The sequence below is a fragment of the Haliotis asinina genome, chromosome 1 (assembly GCF_037392515.1).
Source record: "Haliotis asinina isolate JCU_RB_2024 chromosome 1, JCU_Hal_asi_v2, whole genome shotgun sequence".
NCBI classification, from domain to species: domain Eukaryota; kingdom Metazoa; phylum Mollusca; class Gastropoda; order Lepetellida; family Haliotidae; genus Haliotis; species Haliotis asinina.
Window position 1 is genome coordinate 93,013,491 of NC_090280.1, and position 26,132 is coordinate 93,039,622.

The 26,132-nt window shown below is 40.0% G+C and overlaps 2 protein-coding genes across 4 annotated transcripts; both read right to left on the bottom strand.

Annotated features, from left to right (window-relative positions):
* Nucleotides 1–1,768: 1,768 nt before the first annotated feature.
* On the bottom strand, nucleotides 1,769–14,037 carry LOC137255484 (D-dopachrome decarboxylase-like). Of its 3 annotated transcripts, none has more exons than XM_067792929.1 (4): nucleotides 5,062–5,187; nucleotides 3,180–3,321; nucleotides 2,394–2,566; nucleotides 1,769–1,994 (listed from the first exon to the last, which is right to left on the bottom strand). In XM_067792929.1, the coding sequence occupies exons 2-4, from the start codon at nucleotides 3,285–3,287 to the stop codon at nucleotides 1,934–1,936; spliced, it is 342 nt and encodes a 113-aa protein (XP_067649030.1). In that variant the 5' UTR covers nucleotides 3,288–3,321; nucleotides 5,062–5,187; the 3' UTR covers nucleotides 1,769–1,933. The 3 variants fall into 3 exon arrangements, with proteins under 3 accessions (XP_067649030.1, XP_067649023.1, XP_067649037.1); XM_067792922.1 differs by lacking the exons at nucleotides 2,394–2,566; nucleotides 3,180–3,321; nucleotides 5,062–5,187 and adding exons at nucleotides 9,383–9,555; nucleotides 10,819–10,970; nucleotides 13,655–13,744 and having other exon boundaries at nucleotides 1,919–1,994; XM_067792936.1 differs by lacking the exons at nucleotides 1,769–1,994; nucleotides 2,394–2,566; nucleotides 3,180–3,321; nucleotides 5,062–5,187 and adding exons at nucleotides 6,937–8,453; nucleotides 9,383–9,555; nucleotides 10,819–10,970; nucleotides 13,655–14,037.
* Nucleotides 14,038–16,418: 2,381 nt separating this feature from the next.
* On the bottom strand, nucleotides 16,419–20,520 carry LOC137277197 (D-dopachrome decarboxylase-like). The gene is made up of 3 exons (XM_067808874.1): nucleotides 20,413–20,520; nucleotides 18,548–18,720; nucleotides 16,419–16,479 (listed from the first exon to the last, which is right to left on the bottom strand). Exons 1-3 carry the CDS (start codon nucleotides 20,518–20,520, stop codon nucleotides 16,419–16,421), a joined length of 342 nt encoding a protein of 113 aa, XP_067664975.1.
* Between the last annotated feature and the right edge of the window lie 5,612 nt (nucleotides 20,521–26,132).

A 26,132-nucleotide genomic window follows, 5' to 3' on the forward strand; every position in this document is an offset into this window, starting at 1 on the left:
TGTGCGTTTGTGTGTTAGTGTGTGAGAGAATGTGAGAGTGAGTGTGCGTGTGCGTTTGTGTGTAAGTGTGTGAGAAAATGTGTGTTAGTGTGTGAGAGAGTATGTGTATGTGTTAGTGTGTGAGAGAATGTGGTGTATTAGTGTGTAAGAGAATGTATGTGTGTGTATGTGTGTGAGAGAATGTAAGACTGAGTTGCTGATAGATTATTGCTTAACGCCGCTTTGGGCAGTATTCTTTTTATATCACGTCTTGTCAGCTGAAGGAGGAAGGAATACCGGGGGCGATGAGTTAGACCTCACGAGGCTACCACTCTGCTGAAACGTAAAAGCAGAGTGCCAATAAACCAAGAGATAGAGGTAGACCGGGTTCGAACCCACGATCTTTCGTTGATAGGAGAACTGCTGTGTACGCCACTCTGTACAGCTAATTGCAGCGCCTTTAACATGGCATCCGCGGCCCCTACCATTTTTGTAGTTTTCCTACACCACCGTGGATGAGAAACCCATGTGAGAAAAGTGGTATCAATCATATACCTGTGATCGATTTTAATCCCGTGATTACTCTACGTTGATGACCTGGGGTTAGGTTATGGCGGTTAGGTTAGGTTACTGATTAACATTCATTGATAAGCTACTCGTTCTTTAATTGATGCCGAACTCATTACACCTTCTCAATTAATTTCGCGATTGCGACATAAACAGATATTTATACCATAAAGTACATTGGTACTTGTACAGGAGAGGTGTGACAATTGTCATGCCCCATCATACAAAAAATAGTTGACAGGATAACTTTAGAGCCTATTGTGAGATCGATTTGCCTCATGGTTTCTTTGATGATTTGATGAAGGTGACATTTTTCACTGATAAACACGACGATTCTTTCGATACATAACTCATTAAAGGTTTTGTTGGTACAGTTGTATGTGGTTTAGATGCATCTGAATTATGTCTCTTTATGAAATTCATTATTATGAAACATTATCATATCAGTGAGGTGGTTAAGCCTGGCCTCAGTTTCAATTTGTCTGTAGTATGATACGAGATCCAATCTGATTCTCTGATGCGCTACATGATTTTTAGGCATTTTTGATCACCTTGGTGTCCAAGCAAAAGTCAGAAGAGTAGTCTTTTTGTTCTAGAAAAAGAGGTTGTCATGTTTACAATGTTTGAGCAAAACGTATAACATGATACAAAAGAATAATTGGTAAATTAATTTATAGTATAATGTGTATCATTATTGACTGAAATATAATTTAAAACTTTTACCAGCAAACTGTTTGGATTAAAATGTAATTCATTTAGATGTTTGATTGGCATTTTAGAAGATGCTATTTGGTGATCACAGAAATAATTCCGGTCGGGGTTATTCTTGAGAGACCAGTGATGGTCCGGGGTAGAATCCATGTTTGCTATACAAGGCGACTCTGCTTGTCGTAAGAGGCGACTAACGGGATCGGATGGTTTAGGCTCGCTGACTTGGTTGGCACATGTCATCGATTCCCAATTGCACAGATCGATGCTCATGCTGCTGACCACTGGATTGTCTGGTCCAGACTCGATTTACAGACCGCCGCCAAATAGCTGGAACACTGCTCAGTACGACGTAAAGCTGAAGTCACTCACTCACTCACCTGTCGGCAGCTGTGCTTGTTTCACCATCCTATTAATGTATCCTTGGATACACGAAACAGAAACAGGCGTTAGCAACAGATGGTTCCTGGTAGGTAATGAAATCAACCCTTGCGTGAATAGGTGAACAATTTCCTTCAGAGACATTGTACTTAAGGTTATGTTTATTCAAATACTTGTGATATATGTCCTGATATTAACCCATTGTACAAAGGAGATATCCAGGCATGACGTATCAGTATGATCTCTCCGTGACGACCATCTGTGAAATACAATGTGCTGAAAGCATTGTCTGTGACATCTACAACGGCGTTTCTAATCCAACGTTATGAAGGAGTAACGGCAGATACTGGATGACAATTCTGCAAAACAACCATGAAAGTGTGAATTACGTACTATTAAAAGACTGTTCATTTGTTACATTTTTTAAAGCCTAATGTGTATTCGAATAGACTGTTGGTTGTTAAATGCCGCTTTAAGTGAGTGAGCGAGTTTGGTTTTACGCCGCTTTTAGCATTGTTCCAGCAATGTCATGGTGGACACCGGAAATGAGCTCCACAATTTGCACCTATGTGGGGAATCGAACTCGGCGTGACGAGGAACGCAACTTTGCTACCCCACCGCCCCTGAACGTAAGGACCAACATCAAGATATGAACCATGATAGTAACACGAACTATGAATCAGGCCCGTCTCTATATTTCGACAGGACAACATCTGGAAAGATTTGACTCTGTAACTATGCACTAAGCAACTATTCACCTGTTCCCTTCGATGTTCAAGGCATTCTTGAGGACGTCTATGATTGGCTGAGTGTAGGCTGGGTTCCTGTCTTTGTCAAACACGTCTATTGAGTGGATCTGAAGGAAGCAAGTCGGGTCCCTGCTCTCCAGACGGTACATACGCAGTCCCGTTTGTATCGTTATGTTCATTCGCTGCAATGTTTTGTGAAAATACATACATGCATGCATGCATGCATGCATGCATACATACATACATACATACATACATACATACATACATACATACATACATACATACATACATACATACATACATACATACATACATACATACATACATACATACATCGTGAACCCAGACAGTGTACGATACATAGTTAGTGAATTCAGACAGTGTACGATATATATTTATCAGTCCAATGGAATTAAAAAGCAGCAACAAATCGTTCTAGTCCTTCAAATGCTTACAATCCATAAGAACTGCAAAAATTATTAATCATAACGCAGGAACACTCATACGTTCTTGCATGTCTTGTCCTAAAGTTTCAAGACATCATGGTATTTTCTTCTCATCTGTACCAATGATAGGATTACTCCTTATGTGGCTTGGCTGGCAAAAAGAATCTGATCATTCATACTGTCTTGTCATCAACAGCACCTCATGGCCATTTGCTTTTCGCAGGATGTGCCTCATATATTTTGTAGGAACACTATGGTCGTAATTTTCAAAACTATACTATTAACTATTTTGTTATGTTATCAGTATAGGGTGTTATGGTGGTGTTTATGAATGATCTTCACTGACCTCCATGGGTTTGTTGAGAACTTTAGCGATTGTCTTCGCCAAATTGACCTCAAGATCTTCCGGGACCTCACAGTCCTTGAGGTTTGTCTTCAATAGACACGTCGGCATGGCAGGACGAGTGGGTCAGGACACAGGCTGATAACTAAATGCAAAAGTCTGAAATTGTGGCGTTATTGAGCCATAGTCATGATGACATAGAAAGACATATACTATACATAAAACATATAACAGATGTAATGGTCCATTTAAACTGCCCATTTACCCATGAACATTGCATATTCATGGTGATGGCATTACCCTTGGTGAACAAGTGCTGGCGTTGAATCATCTACCTCTGGACCTTACTCCGTTTGAGTCAGAACCACACCGACGAATTGCAATTTTTCATCGTACAAATTTGCCACATAAATATGAATTGTACACATATTTATCATTAACTAATACCAAACAGCTTTCTGATATTTGATAATTTTCCGGATTCCGCCAAAAAGGTTGTTTAAGAAATTATCATCATTGAAAACGCAAAAGTTGTTATCTGTCGCTACGGGGAGAAACCGCAGAAACGAAACAGCCAGTCATGGCTGGGGACATCTCAAAATCTATTCCGGGAGACCGGTCGGTTCTTCGAGTGTCGTAGTGCCATAGTCATGTCTGAAAGTAATGACAAGTGGTGCCACATTTGCCTGTTGTAAGCCATCCTGAGACCAGTAACCTTGTTCAGTGACGTTAGCTACCTTGTTGACACCTTGTTTCAGTCGTGATTTTGTTAAGGGATTCTTTATCCCAAACCTCTACGTCACATAATATAAACGTGTGGACCATACACTAGCTATGTGTTTTTTGAGGTGACCATTGGACAGTTGCCTCGACCATTCTGGCTGTAGGAAGTTTCAGAGTCCACGGCAACATCAGTGCTTGACAGTAACCATGATTTCTCCCACGAAACAGATTCCCATAGGTGTAAAAAGCACCACTGAAGTGAAAACATGAATAGTTTTCTTCAGGGTGTGAGTATTTACACCGGGCGCTAAAAGGCAGAACTTGCCTTTCCGTGATGGTAGCACCCACAGAGATATTGCATTAGAAGGAGGTGTAGGTTAGTTCATGTCGCACAGCAGTATGTGTGTCACACGACGAGGGCATGTCAACAAACCAGTGAGACAATTAGGGAATGTTTGATAAGAGTTGCGGCGTCCTGGAAGACCGGATCCTTGTCAACCAGAATCAGCGACGCACGGGGTTCATTACGATCCTTGTGCAATCCGGTCGAATGCGTAAGGGGTAGCCTCGTGGTGAAACACGTTACGCCGAAGACCCGGGTTCGATTCCAACCATGAGCACAATGTGTGGAGCAGTGATATTGCTGGAACATTGCTCAAAAGCTCAAGTACAATTCAACTCATTCGCCATGTTCACATACTTGACTGGATGGGACTGCTTCGTTAATGTGCCATTTTGGTCCATGCTTATGAGCACAAGCAGACGACATTCTATACTGTCTCACAAACTGACGTTGTGTCTCGATCAGGCGATCTTTTTATCTTCAGTGTGGTACCTTGACCTCTGTTGATGGTTCATGTGTGTCAAAGCACATAAATAATACAGACTATAATCCATACCATAAGCAGATTAATATTGCGCAATACCAACACACTTTCAGCTAACCTTGATAGACTACACAGTTGTAGGTCAGAGAATGTCAGGCGCGTAGGTGCCATTATAAAGCCTGTGCATATACATGACTGTTGCTCATCAAGTTTGAAACCTATCGGGTTACACGAATTAGTTGGCTTGCTACGCATCTCAACATCAACACAAACAGACAAGTGTGTTTCTATAATGCATGTAAACATTGTGCAATACAATGAGGATTTTACGATACCTTGACTATAGGCGTGGGATGCGGTACCGATGCAGTCCGGCAGGCTGTAGAGACAGTAGGACAGTGTTATTTATCTAGCGTGTGTCCTGGACACAGCCGTTCCCATTGCAATGTCAAGGTCGAAACGAGATAACATCAGTCCACACTGTATGGACAAGGTGCGCTTTAATTGTTACCATGCCATGCATACAAATAGAACGAGCTATGTGATATCTAAATAGCAAGTATAGGTAAATACCAAAAGATGCTATTGTGTAAACTCAAACATAAATAACTGAAAACTGAGCTTCAAAACACACCTACCGTATTCTGAACTTTGAGGTAGACCTACAGTGGATAATGGTACACCTGTTATGATTTGTAACAGCGCTCATAGTTAGCACTGAGATTACATCAAATTTCAAAACACAAAAGGACCAAGAACGGATGATTCAGAAACGGATCAAGAACAGATAGTCCAGAAACGGGTTAGAAGGAGTGATTAAAAACGAATCTAGAACGGAATATTCGGAAACAGATCGGATAGTTCAGAAACAGATCAAGAACGGATGGATGAAAAACGGATGTTTCATGAACGGATCAAGAACAGATGATTTAGAAACGGACCAAGAACGGATGTTCCATGAACGGATCAAGAACAGATAATTTAAAATTTAGTAACGGATCAAGAACGGATGATTCAGAAATGGCTCAAGAAGGGATGGTTCAGAAACGGATCAAGAACGGATGGCTAGGGAACGGATCAAGAAGAAATGGTTCAAGAACGGGTCAAGAACGGTTCAAGAAAAATAGTCTTTTGGAATAAATAGTTACACACGAGCATGTAGACCTTGAAATAACGGTTCAAAACACATTGGTTTTCAACAAGAAGCTTTCAGATAACAACTATAAATGTTCGTCTTAATTTAGATCTCAGGGTGTTGAGTATTTGCTCTGTTTGGGCTCAACCAAGGCAAATCAACATGTCATCTCCTCGGCATCTCCTATTTTAGGGGTGACAGGTTGTAGAAATAATTTTTTAAAATGCTGAATGAATGAAGTCCTCTAACACACTTTAGTGAATAATGAACTACTACTAATAACTGAATTTATGAATTTACACATATCTTGCAGCTAGTCCGAATATCAGTTAGACGAAAAACACATGACTTTCTCTCCACCCCGACGTTTGAATGGGCTGATCGTTATTCCATAACTGCCACAGTCGGTATAGTTGTTCACGCTGAACGTCCTACTTATAAGTAGTTTTAATTCATCGATAGATTATGATGTGTACATATACTAAGGGAAAGAAATAAGAGATCACACGACAGCACGGGTGTTCCTTGATATTTTTTCAGGTTCATTTCAGCTTTGCATGGACTAGTTTGTGAAGGAACCTGTAAAAGAATAAAGGAACACTTGTGCTTTCAAGTGATCCCCTATTTCTTTCCTTCAGTATATGTTGACCGTTAGCTCAATGACGTACTGGGATGCACTGTCAAGGAAAACACGTATGTTGTTGCTGACGAAGGCGGGAAAGCGAGATTGCTCATTGATGTGACCGATGATTGTATGACATTGACATGGGTGTCAGTGTGTCTTTTACTGAATTCAGTGAGATCTGAAATACATGTTTGATAGGCTGCTGTTCTGAGTGGATGAGTTTAGATTTATGCTGCCAGCAATACCTCGGCGGGGGACTCTAGAAATTGGCTTCACACATTGTACCAATGTGGGTAATCGAACCTGGATCTTCTGCGTGACGAGCGAACGATTTAACCGCTTCATTCGAAATTCAAGATCATTTGTGGGAAAATATACAAAACTCTCCGTTGAAGCAATAGTGCGTTTCCTACATAGAAACTGGAAATGAAATGATGACAGATGGGAGGCCTACTTTAATATGCACATATTTTATTCACAACAGCACATAGCATGGAGTGGTATGACAGACAAGTGACAGCATCTGAGATAATGCCCGACCACCTCTATTAATGACAAATACTGTTTACAGCTGAAAATACAGCACAGCAAAATAATACCATGTAATCGATATTTGATACAGTTTATGCAATTATAAACGTGGATGTCCTAGATCATAGTTTTATATATGATTGGAAAATATTCTTCAGTGGAGTATAATACCCCTGCCATGTTTATCTACAGACGTAGGTTTGTCGGAACCAATGGACATTCGTTATTACCGGAAATAGGTTTATGTATCCGTTCTCCATTGTACTGAGAGAAACAAACAAAGGAACGTAGCATATGTTATAATTTCAATTACGCTTTCTTAGAGAAGTACAAATTCTCGAAGTTTTTTCGGTTGAGTCCCATCCGGGATTCAAACCCACACCCTCTGACTCAGGCACATAATCGCCAGCACACAAAGTCAGCCGCCTATCCCGCTCAGCCACTGCGACTTCCACAAAGAAGGACTATACATTTGCACTTTACTAGGAAAGAGTAATTCCAAATATGACATATGTTGCACTTGACAACTTTCTGAATGTCATTGTGTAATCAGTTAAAGGAACAGAGAAAATTCAAGCGTTCCTGTTCTAACTTCCAGTTTTCATCACTAGCTTTGAATAGAGCTGTGGGAGTAAATCTGAGACTAAATTAAGGAACACTGCCATGAAGTGATGTTTCATCATTTTTTTCCCTCAGTATATTAAACATTAGCCTTTCATGGATTATAATTTGGTATGGTCTTTTACTCTCCCGAATTTCATCAACAACGCCATCTTTTCCACATATACCCGCATCAAACCCTCATAACAGGTGCATACAACGCTAAAATATACTCAGAAGTTCGGAAACAGGACGATACATTTCTGATCAAGCAGTGACTTATATCACATACTGAAACGAGAAAGCGGGCCTGATTTATGTCTGAGTAGGATATTTGAGAAACAAATCAGTAAGGTGCTCCTGTCCTATACATAGGACGAACAGAAAACTATCAATCAGTCAGATACACGTTCTTGTCTACTACATAGTATGAACAGAGAACTATCAATCAATCACGATCAGTTAGATGTTCCTGTCTTCTACACATGACGATCAGAGAACTATCAATCAATCAGTTGGCTGTTCTTGTCCTATACATATGACGACCAGAGAGAACTATTAATGAATCATTTAGATGTTCATGTCTTATACATTGGATGAACAAAGAATAAATGAGATGTTCCTGTCTTATACACAGGACGATCAGAGAACATGCTGGTTCTATTCTGGTTCAATCAAAGTACTACCCGCATCTGTTATCAATTTTATTTTATTATATCTGCGTGTATCTTTCTGAAAGATGTGCAATGGTGAGACAATGACAACACTGACGACGTCATCTTTACTTCTCCATTCCGACGTTGTACTGTAGCAGCGGCAGATACTGGATTACAACCCTGTAAAGAAAGGGGTAAGATTGACAGCAGCTGAGAATATTCAGAAATAAATATTATTGTGAAACAAGTAACAAAACTGTGATATATATAAATGATGGCTACATGATGAAAAACTGAGTAGTACGGCTTTAAAACACATTTGTGTTTCTTTACCGGCACTGTACACGAGGACATATCAGGAAATGAACATTACGTGTAACCACTTTAAGGAGACCGTGTTGCCGTGTGGAAACGTGTTGAAGAGTTCAGGCAGACTAGTCGGATACAAGACAGGCTCATAAAATGGATACCATGTGTCACCACAGCCAGACCTCTAAGAGCTAGCACTGCATAGAATTTCCTGCACGCAGACAACGTCGACGTCTATCCGTGACGGCGTGCTCTCCAGATTTGTCACGGAAAGAGCATCATTGGGACATCTTCAGCAGGCGAGTGAGAGATTTCGACAACATCGCTCCAACATCAAAGAGTATACACAAACTCTATTGAACAAATGGAGCTGCGAGACACGACCTCATGGCCCAAGACGACGTTTGACGTTAGGCACGTGTGCAAAGTGCAGTTCATGCACGGGAAAGCCACACAAGGTATCAAAGTGACAAGTTTTGGTACCAGTACCACTTTCTGGCTTTCAAGGAATTGTGATGAATGTTGGAAGCCGACATTTACACCCTACATGACTAGATGTCTGTGGAGCAGTATTGGGCGGTCGAACGTCAATTTTAGTAAGTATTTAAAGTGTCGATTTATTAATACATGTATACTGAGGTTCTAACTAAAGCTGTTTTTAGAGAGTTTCTCTTGCCGTTCAGCATATTCAACGTGACACTCATCTGTAGACTATGACTGTACTTAACACTATTCAGATAGCGGAATCAATCCCCATTCAGACAGTAATTATGGCCCTATTGCACTACAAATGTATTCACCTATTTCCTTCAATGTTCATGGCATTCTTGAGGAAGTCTATGATTGGCTGAGTGTAGGCTGGGTTCCTGTCTTTGTCAAACACGTCTATTGAGTGGATCTGAAGGAAGCAAGTCGGGTCCCTGCTCTCCAGGCGGTACATGCGCAGTCCGCTTTGTATCATCGTGGTAACTCTCTATAAATTTGCAAAAGAAGTAAAACGTACATTGAAGATAAAATTGCTTCTCATTATTGTACAAACTGGGGACGTTATTACTGGTATCATGAATGAAGAAGATGATTATCCATATATATAGAGAGCTAAGAGCAACAAACCCACCATTCACATTGAACAAATTATTTCTCATGATTGAGAGGTTAATTTTAAATCCACAACTGGTATGTTCTACATTGCCAAAACCACTAAGGGGGTAAACTATGTATAAGACATGTGATTTGTGTCACGCTCGTCTTCAACTATATTGGTATAATAAAAGATGACGATTTGAGTAAGTGGTTTTGACATATCTATTCATAATCCTCCTGGAACAAAAAAAACCATTTACTTATATTCTGAAAAGTTTTACTAGTGAAAATCGTTCTTACAGACACTTTATGCTCAAGTCTTTGGTGTTAAAATCGGACAAATGTTGAGATACATTGGACATGCTTTTACGTCTCAAAAGTGGTTTAATCAAGGTTACAATCTCCCGACACTGGCAAAGCTTTTCCAGGAAGATAGTGTGGTCGTAATGTCCAAATAGGACAGCACCAAACAATCTTTCCCAGGAAACTGCCTACTTTGACTTGTATCATTATATATTCATAACTATAAATGTACTCGTGTTACTCTGGCGAACAATATATTGACTTGTCTTTGCATTTGTTTGTGACAAGAGCAATGTTCTTCTCTTTCCCTGATCACCAGGCTAGCTATTCTCGAAACGTTCGTAGCCCAAGGAACTTCTTAAGCCCATGCTTAACAACTTGGCTACGATAAAATTTAAGAATTCTTAGAGCTGTGAACGTTTCGAGAATAAGGGCCCAAATCCTGCTATCACCACTTTTTAATAGTGGTCCATATACAACATGTCTGTGATACAGTAAAATCGTACTACAGATTCAGATTTTTTATGAGTATGGACATCTTTTATGGTGGGTTCCAAAATGCGCAGATCGAAGCTCATGCTGTTGATCACTTGATTGTTTGATCCAGACTCGATCATTTACATACGCCATAATATAGCTGGAATATTGCTGAGTGCGGCGTAAAACTAAACTCACACACTGAACACAAACATAGACATACATACGAGTTCTTAATTTAGTATGTGATATTTTGTAGTTTGAACAAACGAAACCATGTTTCTGGCAATACTTTGGCAATGTATATTTAGAAAACGCAGAATTAAATCCACTCAGTATCAAATCTGAATTTGTGTGTGCATCAGGAACTGACCTCAATGGGTTTGTTGAGAACCTCGGCAACATTCTTCGCCAGAGTGACCTCCAGATCTGCAGGGATCTCCTCGTTCTTCAGATTGGTGTATAACAGACACAGCGGCATGGTGGGACAGAGAGACTGGCACAGATCCACTGGGTTAGGGCTCACTACGAATGACAAGAGGGAGGGGGTGAGTATTGTTTTACGCTGCCTCCAGCAGAATTCCAGCAATATCACGGTTGGAAACACAAGAAATGGGCTTCACACGCTATAAATGGAAATGGTTTTCGTTGAGACGATCGAACTCATTCACCGCTAGGCTACCCCATCGCCACACAAATGACCAGATCGTCCTTATATATCATATACACCAGTATTCATACCAACACGCTGGTTATGTCTTTATATGTGATAGACCCCCTGGTCCCGTACGATGGCAAATATTATTTTTATTGGTCTGGGAGATTAGAGTTTTGTAATGTGCGCCTGCAAAATCGGTTGCTTTTAAAACATCCCAGAGACCATGACATCATCTTGTCTGAGAGCTCGCAATAGTGAGTACATTAATTACAACAACCAATATTTAATCTGCGATCATTTGATAACCCTAGACATGAAAATATTAGTTGTCGGTGGTCGATATTCCTTTTGTATATACATTTATGAATACGAAAGTAAAGAATAATCAGCTACCGATATTGATGAAATAACTCAGTGATAACATTTAAAAGTTGCAATGCATATTTTGTGCAACTGATTTTGCAACCTTTATTGAATTCACTGGTAGGCCTGTACTCCATAATGCCGACATATCGACATTCGTAACCACTCGTGTCATTCCGGCAAGCATGATGCAGGTTACGGAAAGAGGCGAGTAGTTAGGAATGAGATATCGAGTAAGACGACGGAAGTGACGGACTTGACACAAACTGCCATGTCACCTCCAGCAAGGACTTTCCTGCTGTGCCAGTATTCGTTGCCATGGGTTCGAATCCAGAACTAAACCTGATTCTGAACCGTGTTATGTCAGCACTAGTGATGCAGCAAACGACCTTCATTACCCTCTAATATCACCCCCTGTGAAGATCCGGGTTAGAATGGATCCTCAGTAACCCTTGCTTATCGTGAGAGGTGACTATGAGGATCGGGTGGTCAAGCTTGCTGACGTGGTTGACACACGTCATCGTATCCCATTTGTGTCGATTCATGCTCATGCCGTTCATCACTCGATTGTCTGGTCCAGACTCAGTCATGTACAAACCGCCGTCATATAGCTGGAATAAGGTGTTAAAAAAACAAAACAACTTTGTCTTGTTGGTCGTGGTTTATTGATAAACGAGATTAACTGCAGTATCGAATCTACGTGAGATTGTAAGGTGAGCAAACTTCTAATATTATTTACTTACTCGAATATCTTAATTCCCAAATGTGCCAGCTGTAGATTAACTAGACCGTGCATGCTTCAATGAGCACTTTGATATACGTAATTAGATATAACTATTTACCATTATTAGCATAATGCATATTTAATTTAATTTAGCATTTTGAACATAGGCGTATTAACATGATCAATCCGTGGAATGTTTCTGTACGTTTGTCCTTTTTAATGAGTGTGTGTTTAAGCTGAACGCCTCTTTAGACAGTAACTATTATATCATGTATCATGTGACACACACACACACACACACACACACACACACAGACACACTCTCTCTCTCTCTCTCTCACACACACACACACACTCACAATCATACACACACATATTAATCATACATGCACCCCACGCACACTAAAACATGCATACATACACACACGCAAGCACGTACATACACGCACACGCACACGCACACGCACACGCACACGCACACGCAAACACCCAGGTACGCACACTCACAACTGAATAACATTACACCGACACACAATGTACATAATGCAAGTATGCTGTCCTTCAAAGCGAAATGTTAAAACCTGAATTCACCTCACGTACAGATAATGCATTAGGGTACTCTGCTAGAATGAACTTTGACAGCATACATACACTGACAGACACTAGACCCACCACGCACATTCAGTCCCTCACAAAATACCGGATGATATCGATATCCACTCCCTGAAATGTTTTGATGTAAATTTCTTTCGTTGTACTTTTATCTGACAAACCTGACCGTGACCTTGAACAGTCGTTCAGATTACTATGTTATCACTGATAACGCATAACCCTGATAATCAGGATAACACAAGCAGGGGAATATGAACCCGTTAACGGCGTACATCTGCATGCCACAGATTGTTACATACAAAACACTTGTCTTCCATTAAGTTAATATCGGTTAAAAAGAACTCAAGAGGGGCCACTAACCTTTGTTCGTAACCGTAACCGTATGTCGATATTATGAGTTTGCCTAGTATAGACAGGAAGTGCCAAGGGAATACAAAACAGCTCGTTATATCTGTCTATTCGATATAAGCATGTTCGTTATAAGCGTAGCTCGATATAAACGTAGTTACTGTAACTCATATGATGATCATTGCCGTGACCTACATCATCACCTTATCTCAGTGGAAACCAGACTTAGTATAGTGACGCACTAATCTTATCTTCATGCGACTGAAATAGATCAGTCGATCCCACTTAATGTCACCGTGTCCTGTAGGCGAGGATCCTCGCCCTTCATCAATGACCCTGGTTTGCCGGGCCCAAACTGGTCTATAAAACGCCCCGTAATGCAGCTGGGCTAAGCGGTTAAACAACATTCACTCATTAGCTCCGATGGTCGAAATAGCTGAGTCAGCGTATTACTGATCTAGTCTTCTGTACACTCCTGTTAAAAATAGATGTACATTGTCTTACCTTCAGCTGTGCGTCTAGCTCGTGGCTGGATGGGCTGGTTTAAAACTAAGCGAACAGTCTCAGCGATCTATATAAGTATATGCTTTGCAGTGTGTGTTGCTGTAGTAGACTATCGACCTGTCTGCTGACAGTTCACAATATAACGCTCTTTCACTGTTGTTGACTCCAGAGCTCTCTGTCCAACAGATTACCACATGTCGGTCAAGGGCAAGGTCATGAAACGTCGAAACCGGATAGTGTAAGTTAAATGGCTTACGTGTTACCAACTGTTCTCATCCCTACGTCACAATGTTCTGACTATATTGACGTAACGTAAAGCAGAATCGTGAGTAAGTCTAGAGCTCCCTCACACAGACGCATATCGTTAGTTATCTGATAGTGAACTGACTGTGAGCAGAATTATTCATGATGTGTGACATGCATATATGGTACAATATATTGCACTGTCAGTGTGCTACATAGCCACTGGCCCGCTACCCAGTGGTTAGTAAAATTCCAGTCGGGCCAGTATATCTCCATTGTCACTGGCCCGACTGGCAAGTGAATTTTCTTGGGGATATTTTGTAAATATGTTACTCTCTCCGACTTGTAGTACACTTTTAATTCATGCAGGATTATAGCTTGATAAAACTGTTCCGCTCATTAACAGTTTAATGATGAACCCAGTACCATGTCGACAATATTCTCATATTCTCGTCTATTTTGTGATTAGGTTCCAGATTAAAATTTCCGGCTAGTGGAATATTTGTGTGGGATAAAACGTGTCCGAGGGTTTTTGTAGTGGGCTTATAACGTTCAGGTATAGCTAGCCCGCCTGGCAAGCAAAACATGGAAACTATTCCGCACACGGACTGTTGTACTGGTCGTAAATATCATTAATTTACCTATAGTTTATTCGTATATTGTACTTGTGAAGTATAGGTTATGTAGTAGTTGTACATAGTTGTACAGCCGGTGTTGTAATTGTATTCGTCATGAATATGCTGTGTTCATCATTTTATGTTGTATATATTGTATTTAGGATTTGTATGTCGTATCGTCGTATGCAGTTGTATTCAAGTCAGCCCAAATGCATGTATGCGTTGTATAGTCATGTATTGTTGTACACACCATGTTCTAATTGTATTCGTCATGAATATGCTGTGTTCATCATGTTTATGTTGTATATATTGTACTTAGGATTTGTATGTCGTATCGTCGTATTCAACCCAGTCCAAGTGCATGTATGTGTTGTATAGTCATGTATTGTTATACACACCATGGTGTAGTTGTATTCGCGGTGAGTATGCTGTGTTCGTTATGCTGTATATATGTTGTATTAATGGTATGTATGTAGTGTAGACATGTAGTTACACCCATGCTTATACTGTGTTCCTTGAACACGTATTGTATTTATGCACAATTCGTATATAGAGATTATTACACGAGGAAGTGTGTCATACCACTTATACGAATCGAGTGTGGAATTTTGTATTGCCCGAACGCGAGTGTCATAATTTCTTTAGCCATTTATTCATGTACAGTTATAAAGTATATAAAACGGTTTTATGTTTCCACATATGGGTAATAAAGTCGTATACCGTTATACTTCACATTTTTATATGGTTTACGTCGTGTATGTGCCGTGCTAGTATTGATTGACACGTGTCATCGTGCCCGAATTGCTTAGCTCGATTCCGATACTGTTGATCACTGGACTGTCTGGTTCAGATTCAATAATTTACATACCGCAGCCATATTGCTGTAATATATTGCTCAGTGTGGCGTTAAACACCAAACAAACACATCTGCTATATTGTTGGATTGGTTGAAACAAGAAACATGCGTATGATGTATAATATATTGCATTTGTCATGTACAGTTGTACTCTCGATGTTGAGGTCACAGTCGTCTTGATCAACTTGTAATCGTCGTAATATACACGTATATGTTTTTCAGCCATGTATTGTTGAACACCCAGTGTTCATACTGCAAACATGTTTGGGTACTTGTTATACGTACTGCGACAAAATTATGGAACAGTATATGACTTTATACAAATTAGTGTTCGAAGAGATTGTATTACAAAGGGAACTTTAAAATAGAGATATCAGCTAATACATGTATATGATAATCCCTGAGGGGAATTAAACTATGGAAGTACACGGCAAGTCATTACAATCTACAAACAATATCCAGTTCTGTCGATCTTCGGGTGTTCATGCTACCTATATAATTTCAGATATTTAATACGATGCTTTTATATGGGTATCAGGTATTATATTCTTGTACATATCTCATCATAAACCTTATGGAAGAAAGACACGTACGCCAGTAGGCAGTGCATGCATTTCATACAGTGTAGACAGGTTGTATAACATTCAAATATAGCGTTGATGGCCGTGCCAACATATCTTCTTGCTGCAAATTTCCTAGAAGCATGTGAAGTATCTGTTGTTATCCGAGCTTGAAACTGACATTTCATTAAATGTCTGCCAGTGTTCACCCGTATTCAGTTTTCAATTAAAGCCATCCGTCACACGTTTTACCACAATCACCTGGCAATTTTTACATGTTCAACATTACATATCGACATTACGAAGCTCACTGCGTCAGATGCACAGCATCACAATAACTTTTATTTCACACAACGATAGCTACACAATAACGCCATTTCCTTTGTATTTCGGAACTGCATGCCCGTTGTATATATGTTTCCTTGGTCATTTGACCTTGACGTAGCAGTCCATGGTAACGTACGGTCTGGTAGTAATGTCGGCACGCCTTAGTACGTCTTCTCCAGCCCCACGTCGTGTAGATGGATTGGCAGGTACTGGATCACAATTCTGAAAATAGCCATTGAATTGTTCATTGGTGAATTGGTATTCAACAGTGTAGAATGAAACAATGGCTGGCGGCCATAGCCTGGATCTCAGCGTTCCGATTTCATAAACTTAAATAAGAGGAGTCTCATTCTGTCTAACCATGCATGTATTTTGAACCGAAATGTTTTAGGCCATACCCACAAACGCACGACTGTTTCATAACTGGCTAATAACAGAGGGTGCTAGCGTTTGCATTACTGCCATGCGCGATACCACTGATTTTCTTTTGTCGTCTACGGTTTTCGATATCATTCATTTTCTGTTGACGACAACAGTTTCTTTCTTCGGTGTAGGTGGCATAACATAGTGTTTAAAGCGTTCGATCGTCGCGTCGAAGACCCAGTTTCGATTACCCGCAATGTGCAATATGTTTGAAGCCGATTTCTGGTCCCTCAAACATGCTGTGTGTATATGTTACAGGGATTGTGTGAAATCGGATTTCTCGTAATCCCTAAAAGAGTCAGCGAAATCTCTGGTTTCACACATTCCCTGGTACATATATACATGCATGATGTAGGTGTAGTTGTCATCTATTTTCAAACATACAACTGCTACGTTCTGATGAAGAGGAATATATTGTGTGAGTCTAAGTAAACTTAGTCTTATCAGTGTTATTACTTACACTCCTACATTGAGTCTGACAAACGCTAGCAGGTGCTAGCGTCTGGTAACCTTGGGGAAACCTATGACCGTCCAATCAAATGCGAGACGACCGAACGGCCCTGACACTGATCTTCCAAATAACGAAAGTCCCCAAAACACACAGATATGTGACCTGCAGTGTATAGACTTTGGGGTGTCTGTTGACATGGGTACCATTAGGTAATATTTCCTCAAGATGACATCATTGACTATTGCCAAAACGCTATCTTCAACTGTTGAAGAGTTCTCTATGTGCATCACCCGGAAGCGACCGTGGGGAAAATAGTATTGGGAATCGTTCGGGTACAAATGTTTTCGAGGTAACAGTTCAAAGGGTATGTCCGAATGTCAACATTCGCGAATTGGTAAGCTGTGTTAAACTCAAAGGTTACCTGGCGTGGCCTCCTACTAGGGTTTGTTAGACGCAGACTCAGACTGTATGTTGTATAGGTTTATCGCCCCGCTCCGCAACATTCGAGTAAAATGACGGCGACTTTTAATCTGGACCAGCCGATCCGGTGATTGAATAACAAACTCCAAAGTATTTGGACACGATGTCACTGATCCACCAAAAGAAACCCGATCCACTTACACAAGGAAATCAAATCGTAAGAACATAAAACACTCATTTGATTTAATTTTGCCTTAGAACACTTACAAAAAGTAATTTTCGGTAATAGGTTTGGTTTGCTACTATACATTTCAAAAGAAAAACACTTGAAAAAAAACATGATAGAAAATTATGCCTTGGTGCGATCTGAACGATGCCTACTCGACATAGTAATATGTGGACTGTAGACACCGCGTTCCATATGTAAATATGGTCATTCAAGATCATATATCACTTCTGTACACAAGCTGATGTGCTAATTACAACTATCATGATAAAGACATTTTAAGGATATAAGCTCCTTTATTCTTTCCCACGGAACATGGGGCGGTGGGGTAGCCTAGTGGTTAAAGCGTTCGCTCGTCACGCCGAAGACCCGGGTTCGATTCCCTCCCATGGGCACAATGAGTGAAGCCCATTTTCTGGTGTCCCCCGCCGTGATATTGCTGGAATAGTGCTAAAAGCGGCGTAAAACTAAACTCACTCACTCACTCACTCCCACGGAACGGTTCGGAATCATTACAGATCCCTTCATCATGAACTGATGAAGGGATCTGGAAATGATTGTCAAAGCTCTCCTTGCGCGAAGACAGTCTTAAGGTAATGGTGATATATGGCACTTGAGACTATCTTAGCTCTAAGACAGCTTCGAAAACCTGGCCCCTGTAATTGTCCTGAAAGGGTATGTGGTAAAGGATAAAGAAGTTTAAGTCAGTAAAATATTTGTGCCATCTAAACAAGTTCTAAATGCCGCATGATGTAGAGTGAAAGACATACCTGCTTCCTTCGACGTGCAAGGCATTCTTGAGGAAGTCTAAGATTGGCTGGGTGTAGGCTGGGTTCCTGTCTTTGTCAAACACGTCTATTGAGTGGATCTGAAGGAAGCAAGTCGGGTCCCTGCTCTCCAGGCGGTACATGCGCAGACCGGTCTGTATAGTGACTGTCATTGTCTGAAGTCGTACATTATGATTTTAAAGAACAGCATCACACTGAGATTCACAATACCTCCATAACAGTTGATTTCTCACTTGCTAAGTATATGTCACTAAAGCATACGTTGTGTGACCCATGGGTTTTTTTCGACGTTGAAAAAACTACAGTACCTTTTCTCCGCGGTGGAGATTTTACTAGCGCTTTCAGTAAATATAATATCCCACTCAATAACTGACATGAATTTCAGGACCAATATCCATACGATGAATATCAACTTTTTGCAGGTCAGTTCCTCTTTCATTCAATAGGTAAACAGTTTTTTCTAAACTTTTTTGTTAAGCAGCCATATGCATGTTGCAACAAAAGAAAAGCTTAGAGATTTTAATACATTTGAAAAACCGAACAATAACTTGGTTATACTCGGCGTATGAAGTTTGGGGCAGGTCAATATTTATCATTTATCTAATTCAATAGGTAATGTTTATCAAAGATTACACACACACACACACACACACACACACACACACACACACACACACACACACACACACACACACACACACACACACACACACACACACACACACACACACACACACACACACACACACACACACACACACACTTCCATGAATAGGTCTTGGTAGATTTGAATAGCAGTTTATTCACTTCCTTCATCTTACTCTTAGATCGTCATAGGTGAACCCAACAACAGATATCAAGGTATGCCTACTTTCTCCAATGTTCTTCCTTTATACGTGCTTATGGTGTGTACACCGAAACATGAGTCGCATGAACCTATTCGGACAATGGCCTACTTTTCAGCCGATCCGAATTTTCTCCTGTGAAAGTGAAAATAGACACCACAAACAACTCTGGTTACATTGAATTCTAGGTCCTTGTTTCATAAGAAAATAGTATTTACAAATGATTTTTAATTTTAAACTTTAATAACACCGTATTTCTAAATTTTATGTCGAGGTTTAGGCAGCATACCCTAACTAAGAAATCACAGACTGTCCCTGTTTGTCATAAAATGATTCACAATGCATCTGGTTCACTGGTTACACCTGTTATGTGTTTTGTGAGCTTATTCAGTGTAGTTCTGTAACGCACAATGTGATTGATATCAAGTCAATTCCGTACCAGACCGCCAGAGTTTTCAACGGTAGAGACTCGTTTTAAGATTTCCACGTTTTCCACGTTTCCGTTTGTCAGAGCACGCTGTATGACGTATTTGCAAGGAGGGTGGTGTTGCAATATGCAAGTGCTTCGATGTACCAAATTCATACTGATTAATTTTTATGCATCCAGTCAAATGAATTTGCCTAAAAATGCTGGACTGGTTATCGCACTAAGCTTTCGCAATAGGACGGAACCCAGTAAACAGGAAGCGAGACTTTCCGTAATCGATGTTTTGACTTGTAGTATCATCACACTTTGGTTTTCTTTTCAGGCTTATATTTCGTGTTTTCAGGTAAGACATTTCGATCCAAACCAGACTAAACCCACACTGAACACAACTATTCTCGAGTAAACATTCTTCGTTTCTGTCGATGTCAGGGCAATGAGAAACGACGGTAAGAGCAGCATCCCCACAGCACATATACCACGGACTTTAATTATATTTTTCGCGTGACTCTCTCATGACCATAACGCAGACAGACAGCGAGGTGTAAGATATTAATGTGATGACATATCTTACTGACCTGCATAGGTTTCCCAAGAGTCTTGGCTATGGTCTCCGCTAGAGTGACCTCCAGACCATTAGGGACCTGGCTGTCCTTCAGGTTGGTGTACATCAGACAGAGGGGCATGGCGGGGCTGGACCACTGGCAGAGGGTCACTGTCTGCCACTTACCGTCTCTGAAACATTTATCAACTTAGCAGTGGCCTACACCATAGAACATAGAACATACATTGGAGTACTTGTCAGAGACTTGTGAAGATCCAGGTTCACGTTAGTTGAGTGAGTGTGTGAATGAATGACAATGGCACTTTCAGAAGTATCACTGAGGAGGGAATCGGACCCGGGTTTTCGGCGTGCCGAGTGCTAGTTTTGTCTAGGTTTTTGTAGAAAGACCCGCCTTTGCTTGTCGATTCCAAATGCATTCTCGTGCTTCAAATACTCAGTAACACCCGGAAATTGGCTAACACATGATATTTATCTGTTAATTGCAGTATGGCTATGTGAGACTGAGTGAGTTACAATTTACCGTCACCTCGGCAATACTTCATCCATATAGTAACGAGAAGAACTATGCATACACAATAGATACAGGTTCTTAAATAACCAGTTATCGACTGGCTGTAAAACGACTTGTCACAAAAAGAATTAAAACCAACTGGCGTGTATTTTTACAAGTAGAAAAGTATATTAGACAATATCGTGTAAAAGCTGGCTATTTATCATGAACAATTCAATCTTAGTCCTACTAAACAATAGTTTAACATGTTAACCACCTGAAACCCATCAACAACTCCACCACCACCACCACCACAAAAATAAGCTAAACAACAGTCAAATCGAACAAACAAACACTAGTGAACAAGCTCTAGTAAAACAAAATAAAAAACACAAACCAAAACCCAGGTCATTATTAAACTTAACAAAACCCGCATACATGTAGAAGGTGTGGCTTTAAATTAGGGGATACCAGGGCCTAGATTTTCGAAGCTCTCTTAGCGCTAAGATAGTCGTAAGTTTATGTTAATGTATTATCTTAATGTACAATCGTAACTCTAAGATAGCTTCGAAAATCTAGACCCTGTACTATGTTTGACGAACTGGGGACATACACCGGCGGTTATGTAGCCACAAGTAGTTATATCGGCGATGGGTATGCCGACGCTTAACGTTCAAATTTGCGGCTATATAATCACCCGTTAAACACAGACTGAGTACAATTATTCCCATTCTAATTTAATTCGTTTTCCGCTGTTTTTTCGTGAAAGAAATTCATTTAAATCAGGTCAAAGTTCATCCAGAAATGTTGAGCGGAGTTAACACCTTAAGCACCTCATTATTGGGAGAAAGTGCAAATTAACACCGATTTAAACCTATCTTGGCGAAAGAGAATTTGGCGGTTAGGTGCTGATCAACCAAGAAACATCATCAGTGTCAACCGGATTCAAACGCAGGATTAGATATTTCTGTCTGACACGAATAAGGGGGACAGCTATGGACACCTGGTGGCTTACCTTGGTAGGAGAGGGTGGCTGTTCTAGGGTAGACTCTTGGAGCCTGTACAGATTGAACATGAACAGGAGTAAAGCCACACCAAACACTGACCTCGAAATGACAACAGCTAATCAGGCCTCATCGCAACTGTCGTGATGTCCAAACTCTGCCGTGAGAGGACGCCAAGGTCGACGTCGAAATTATAAGCTGCTAAACTGTAAAACTTTTCATCAGATCTTGATAACCGTAGGCAGACACATACTGACAGAGTGTGCGAAGCTGTGACAGAAGCCCGAACTCTGAACACGGGAATGACTTCACACTCGGTCACCTAACTGTCATAGTTTCACACCGGGACTTGGAAACCTGGCATGCTATTTTGACGGAGGTGTGTCACAGTCAACATAAACGTTATCATATCCGGTTAGCCTTTGACGTATATTTCTCAGTAGACTTCATGGAGGTTGTCAGGAGATTTTTTCAACTGCATAGTCCTTTTGTTTAAAATAAAGCTATACATATATGTAATATTTTGGGGTGTGAAATGTCATGATCGTTATGCGGGAAATTGTCATGTTCTTTATGATGTACTGATCTTGAAAGCCACGATTGTTTCAAAGGAATGGTTGCCGAGCCTTGCATGCGTTTGTGTTGGGCTGTTTTCGCTCACCCCTCACCTGTTGTCATCCATATTTGATACTGATAGTGACTCGAAACAACGTATTTTAGAAACCTACAGTAAACTTTGAACCTGATAATGGGCACTCCTTTTAACAGAAACCCTGTAAGATTGTGGAAAGGGATTCGTCGCTTTCCCACTTACTTTTTAATAGTTCCGAAAATATTTCAGACATATCTAGTGTTTCATTACATAATATATACTAAATATATTGAGAGACGCTTGTGATATGAAAACAACCGGTGTCCAGAATCGCAGACCGAGACAAATTATGTCCTATCTTACCATGGCTATTGTTGTAAGAACATTGGCACCATATGAAGATGGAAATAGGAATCTGATCTTGCATATTAATGTGTGCGGTGGAGTAGCCTAAGGGTTAAAGCGTTATGTCGTCACGCCGAAGATCCAGGTTCGATTCTCAACAATAGTAGACTGTGTGTATGTTCTGGTGTCCTCCGCCTTAATATTGCTGGAATGTTGCCAAAAGCGGCGTAAAACTAATCTCACTCTCTCGTTTGTTAGCAGCTTTTATTCCCGGTCGGCATAGATTCCCACGAGCGCCCGGGGTCAACCTAAACTCTCCAATAAAATAATATACAGTTATAGACTGGTGATGAATTAACCAGTCTATAATTGTTTGATTGTGTAAGTGCCGATAAAAAGCTTCTAAAACCCCACACATGCCCATTTAATCAAGCAACGCAATTTTATTTTCACTACAAATCAATAACGTTATGTCAACATTACGGTGAAATGTATATAACAGAATGACGTCACAGGTTTACATCATAGTTTTTTTCGTGCTTTTCCCAGTTTTTGTCGAAAATGTGTTGGAGTCAATATGTTTTTCTGTCGACGGTGATGTGACCTAGACTAGACGAATCAGATGGCCGGAAAAAAATATGCTTACATAATAAATACTTTTATTACTCACTGTTTAATGCTTTTACAATGTTATTACGTTTGTCGTACGTTTGACGTACGCGTCAAAGTTGTTTACAGTCACAATGCTAATACCTCTGTCACAATAATATTAGACCTTCCTTGACTCGCAGAAAGCTGAGAGTCTCACTACTCGCTGAATTCTTGGGAGAGAAGTACTTTGCTTGATATTACATTGTATTTGCATTGTATTTGCAAATGTTGGGAGAGTAATATGTAAAGCACTAAACGATGTCCCGTATAGTACCATATATATGAAACTCGTGACTAGTATTGGTATCTAAATCGCCCTCACTCGTGACATAACAAACCTTTCATCGTTTCATAAGTATGGTATTACACGGGGCCTCGTGCAGTATTCTCTATAAATACACGAAAATAAGAATAAATGAATAAACACGAACGCTCTGTCCACGAATGCACAGATGAGAATGCTCTGTAAAGTCATGTGGCAGTCTCCCAAAAGACATGCCACTAACTTGCATGATCAGTTGTCTTCAAACTGTCATGGAAGTAGTAGTTTAGAAACACTGACACCGAACCCGTGTGAAATATGATACATCGGTAATATCATATCGTGAACAAGTAATGTCATTCCAAAAGAGTAAGGGATATTCCATTTTTGCGAGCATACCACAAGCCAGTGCCAATGCATATGAGAAAAAGTAATATATATCCATACAGATGAAACATTTCCAAAGGCATGGAATAAATTGTCACATTTTCCCTAAATTTCTCTTCATCTGTTTCCTCCCTGGCTTTATCATTTACTTTTTATCAATCTTGTAAATCCAACTTCCCAACTTTTTGTAACGGTATATTTCCATTCATACACGGTTATGTCGTGACCTTTTCTAACAAGCGAAATATCCTTGGGTCCATATATCATAGCTTAACCATGTACGAGTATGTACATACTTCTATAAAATATCATAACATCCCATAACACTTGATAGCAATCAACATTCTTTGGTAGACAAATTATTTATTACTCTTATTATTTATCCCTTATTTTCTCAGGCGTTTGTTTGTGAGGGTCAGCTGATTCTCTTCTCGTTTCGATCCGTGAAGGTCCGGGGTAGAATAGGCCTTCAGCAACCCATGCTTGCCATAAAAGGCGACTCTGCCTGTCGTAAGAGGCGTCTAACGGGACCGGGTGGTCAGGGTCGTTGACACATGTCATCGGTTCCCAATTTCGCAGATCGATGCTCAGATTGTTGATCAATGGATTGCCTGGTCTAGAATCGATTATTTACAGACTGCCGCCATATGGCTGGAATATTGTTGAGTGCGGCGTAAAACTAAACTCACTCACTCTTCTCGTTTCACAGATCTATCGGATTGTCGTAATAATTCGCTTACATCATCGATAAGACTTTAGATTATATTATAAATACAGATCTTGCACACAGACGTGGCCTAACCCTATTACATAAAGCTGCCTCATACGTTGCTATAGGTCTCCTAAAACGTGCTGAAAGAGCTATATAGTTTTCCACCATGACTGATGACAGCAATGCTTCATTCCGTTAAACCTTGTCACACCTAAGGCCCATGTTCGATTAACTACCTGGATACATTGTGTGAATCCCATCGCGTATTTTACCCCGCTGTGATGTTGTTCACACTTTGCGTGGTCTTCGTTCAAACAATGACTTTCTGTGATGTCCCTGTCAATCCTAAAGAAATATCGTATATCGAATATATACAGCATAACAAAGTCTACATAATTATAAGGGTTAACAGTGCAAGTTTATTCACCATGGTCAAACATACATTCCACGTAACAGCTTCATTGTTGACACATAAATAGTAAAATATATAAATATCGAAGTAAATAAATGTGGCGTATCTATTAGGAATTTACTACAATAAATATATACAAACTGCCCTCGCGAACTAATAGACCAACAGTGATATTCTGGGACTCTAGGATGTTTTACGGAGATGGTCATGCATATTTGTAGATTATCAACCGGAAAATCATGTTCTACCTTTTACTAAAACAATGAAACTATTCATATGAATCACAACTTCATGCAACAATGTTTTCTTCTGACAAACAATTTCAGGAGATTTTTTCAACAGTCCACAGTCTATAAAATATTTATTGATTCCTGCTTTGAGGGTGACAATATTTTCATATTAACCATAAAATCCCAACCGCCTCCACCACCTAGCCCCGCCATAACAAGTCAGTCCTTAATCTTGCTGTGTAGCTAAATCCTATAATTATTTTGTAAAAAAAAACAAACCCTTTTAAACCCTATATCTTAAAAACATACCTATATAGTAAACATATAGAAGACTGTAAATTACATATATAAATTTATAGATACATAAAATATATAATAAACTCCTTTTAACGATGTATTTGTAAAGGTGTAAACATCGATCATGACTTTTATTGTCAAAACATTCACATAAACGGTACATTTTCTTGAAATGTTAGGATGAAGTATATATTTTCTACAATTCAAAAATATCTGGAATATCTAGTTGGTATTATTCCTTAGGTAAATAACACGTGACTTATTAAATGTTGATGCAATATAATTAACAGAAATGTTATGTGCCTGCATGTGTTGAATATTCTGTTGTTTTACACGTTGTTGAGGTCGTCT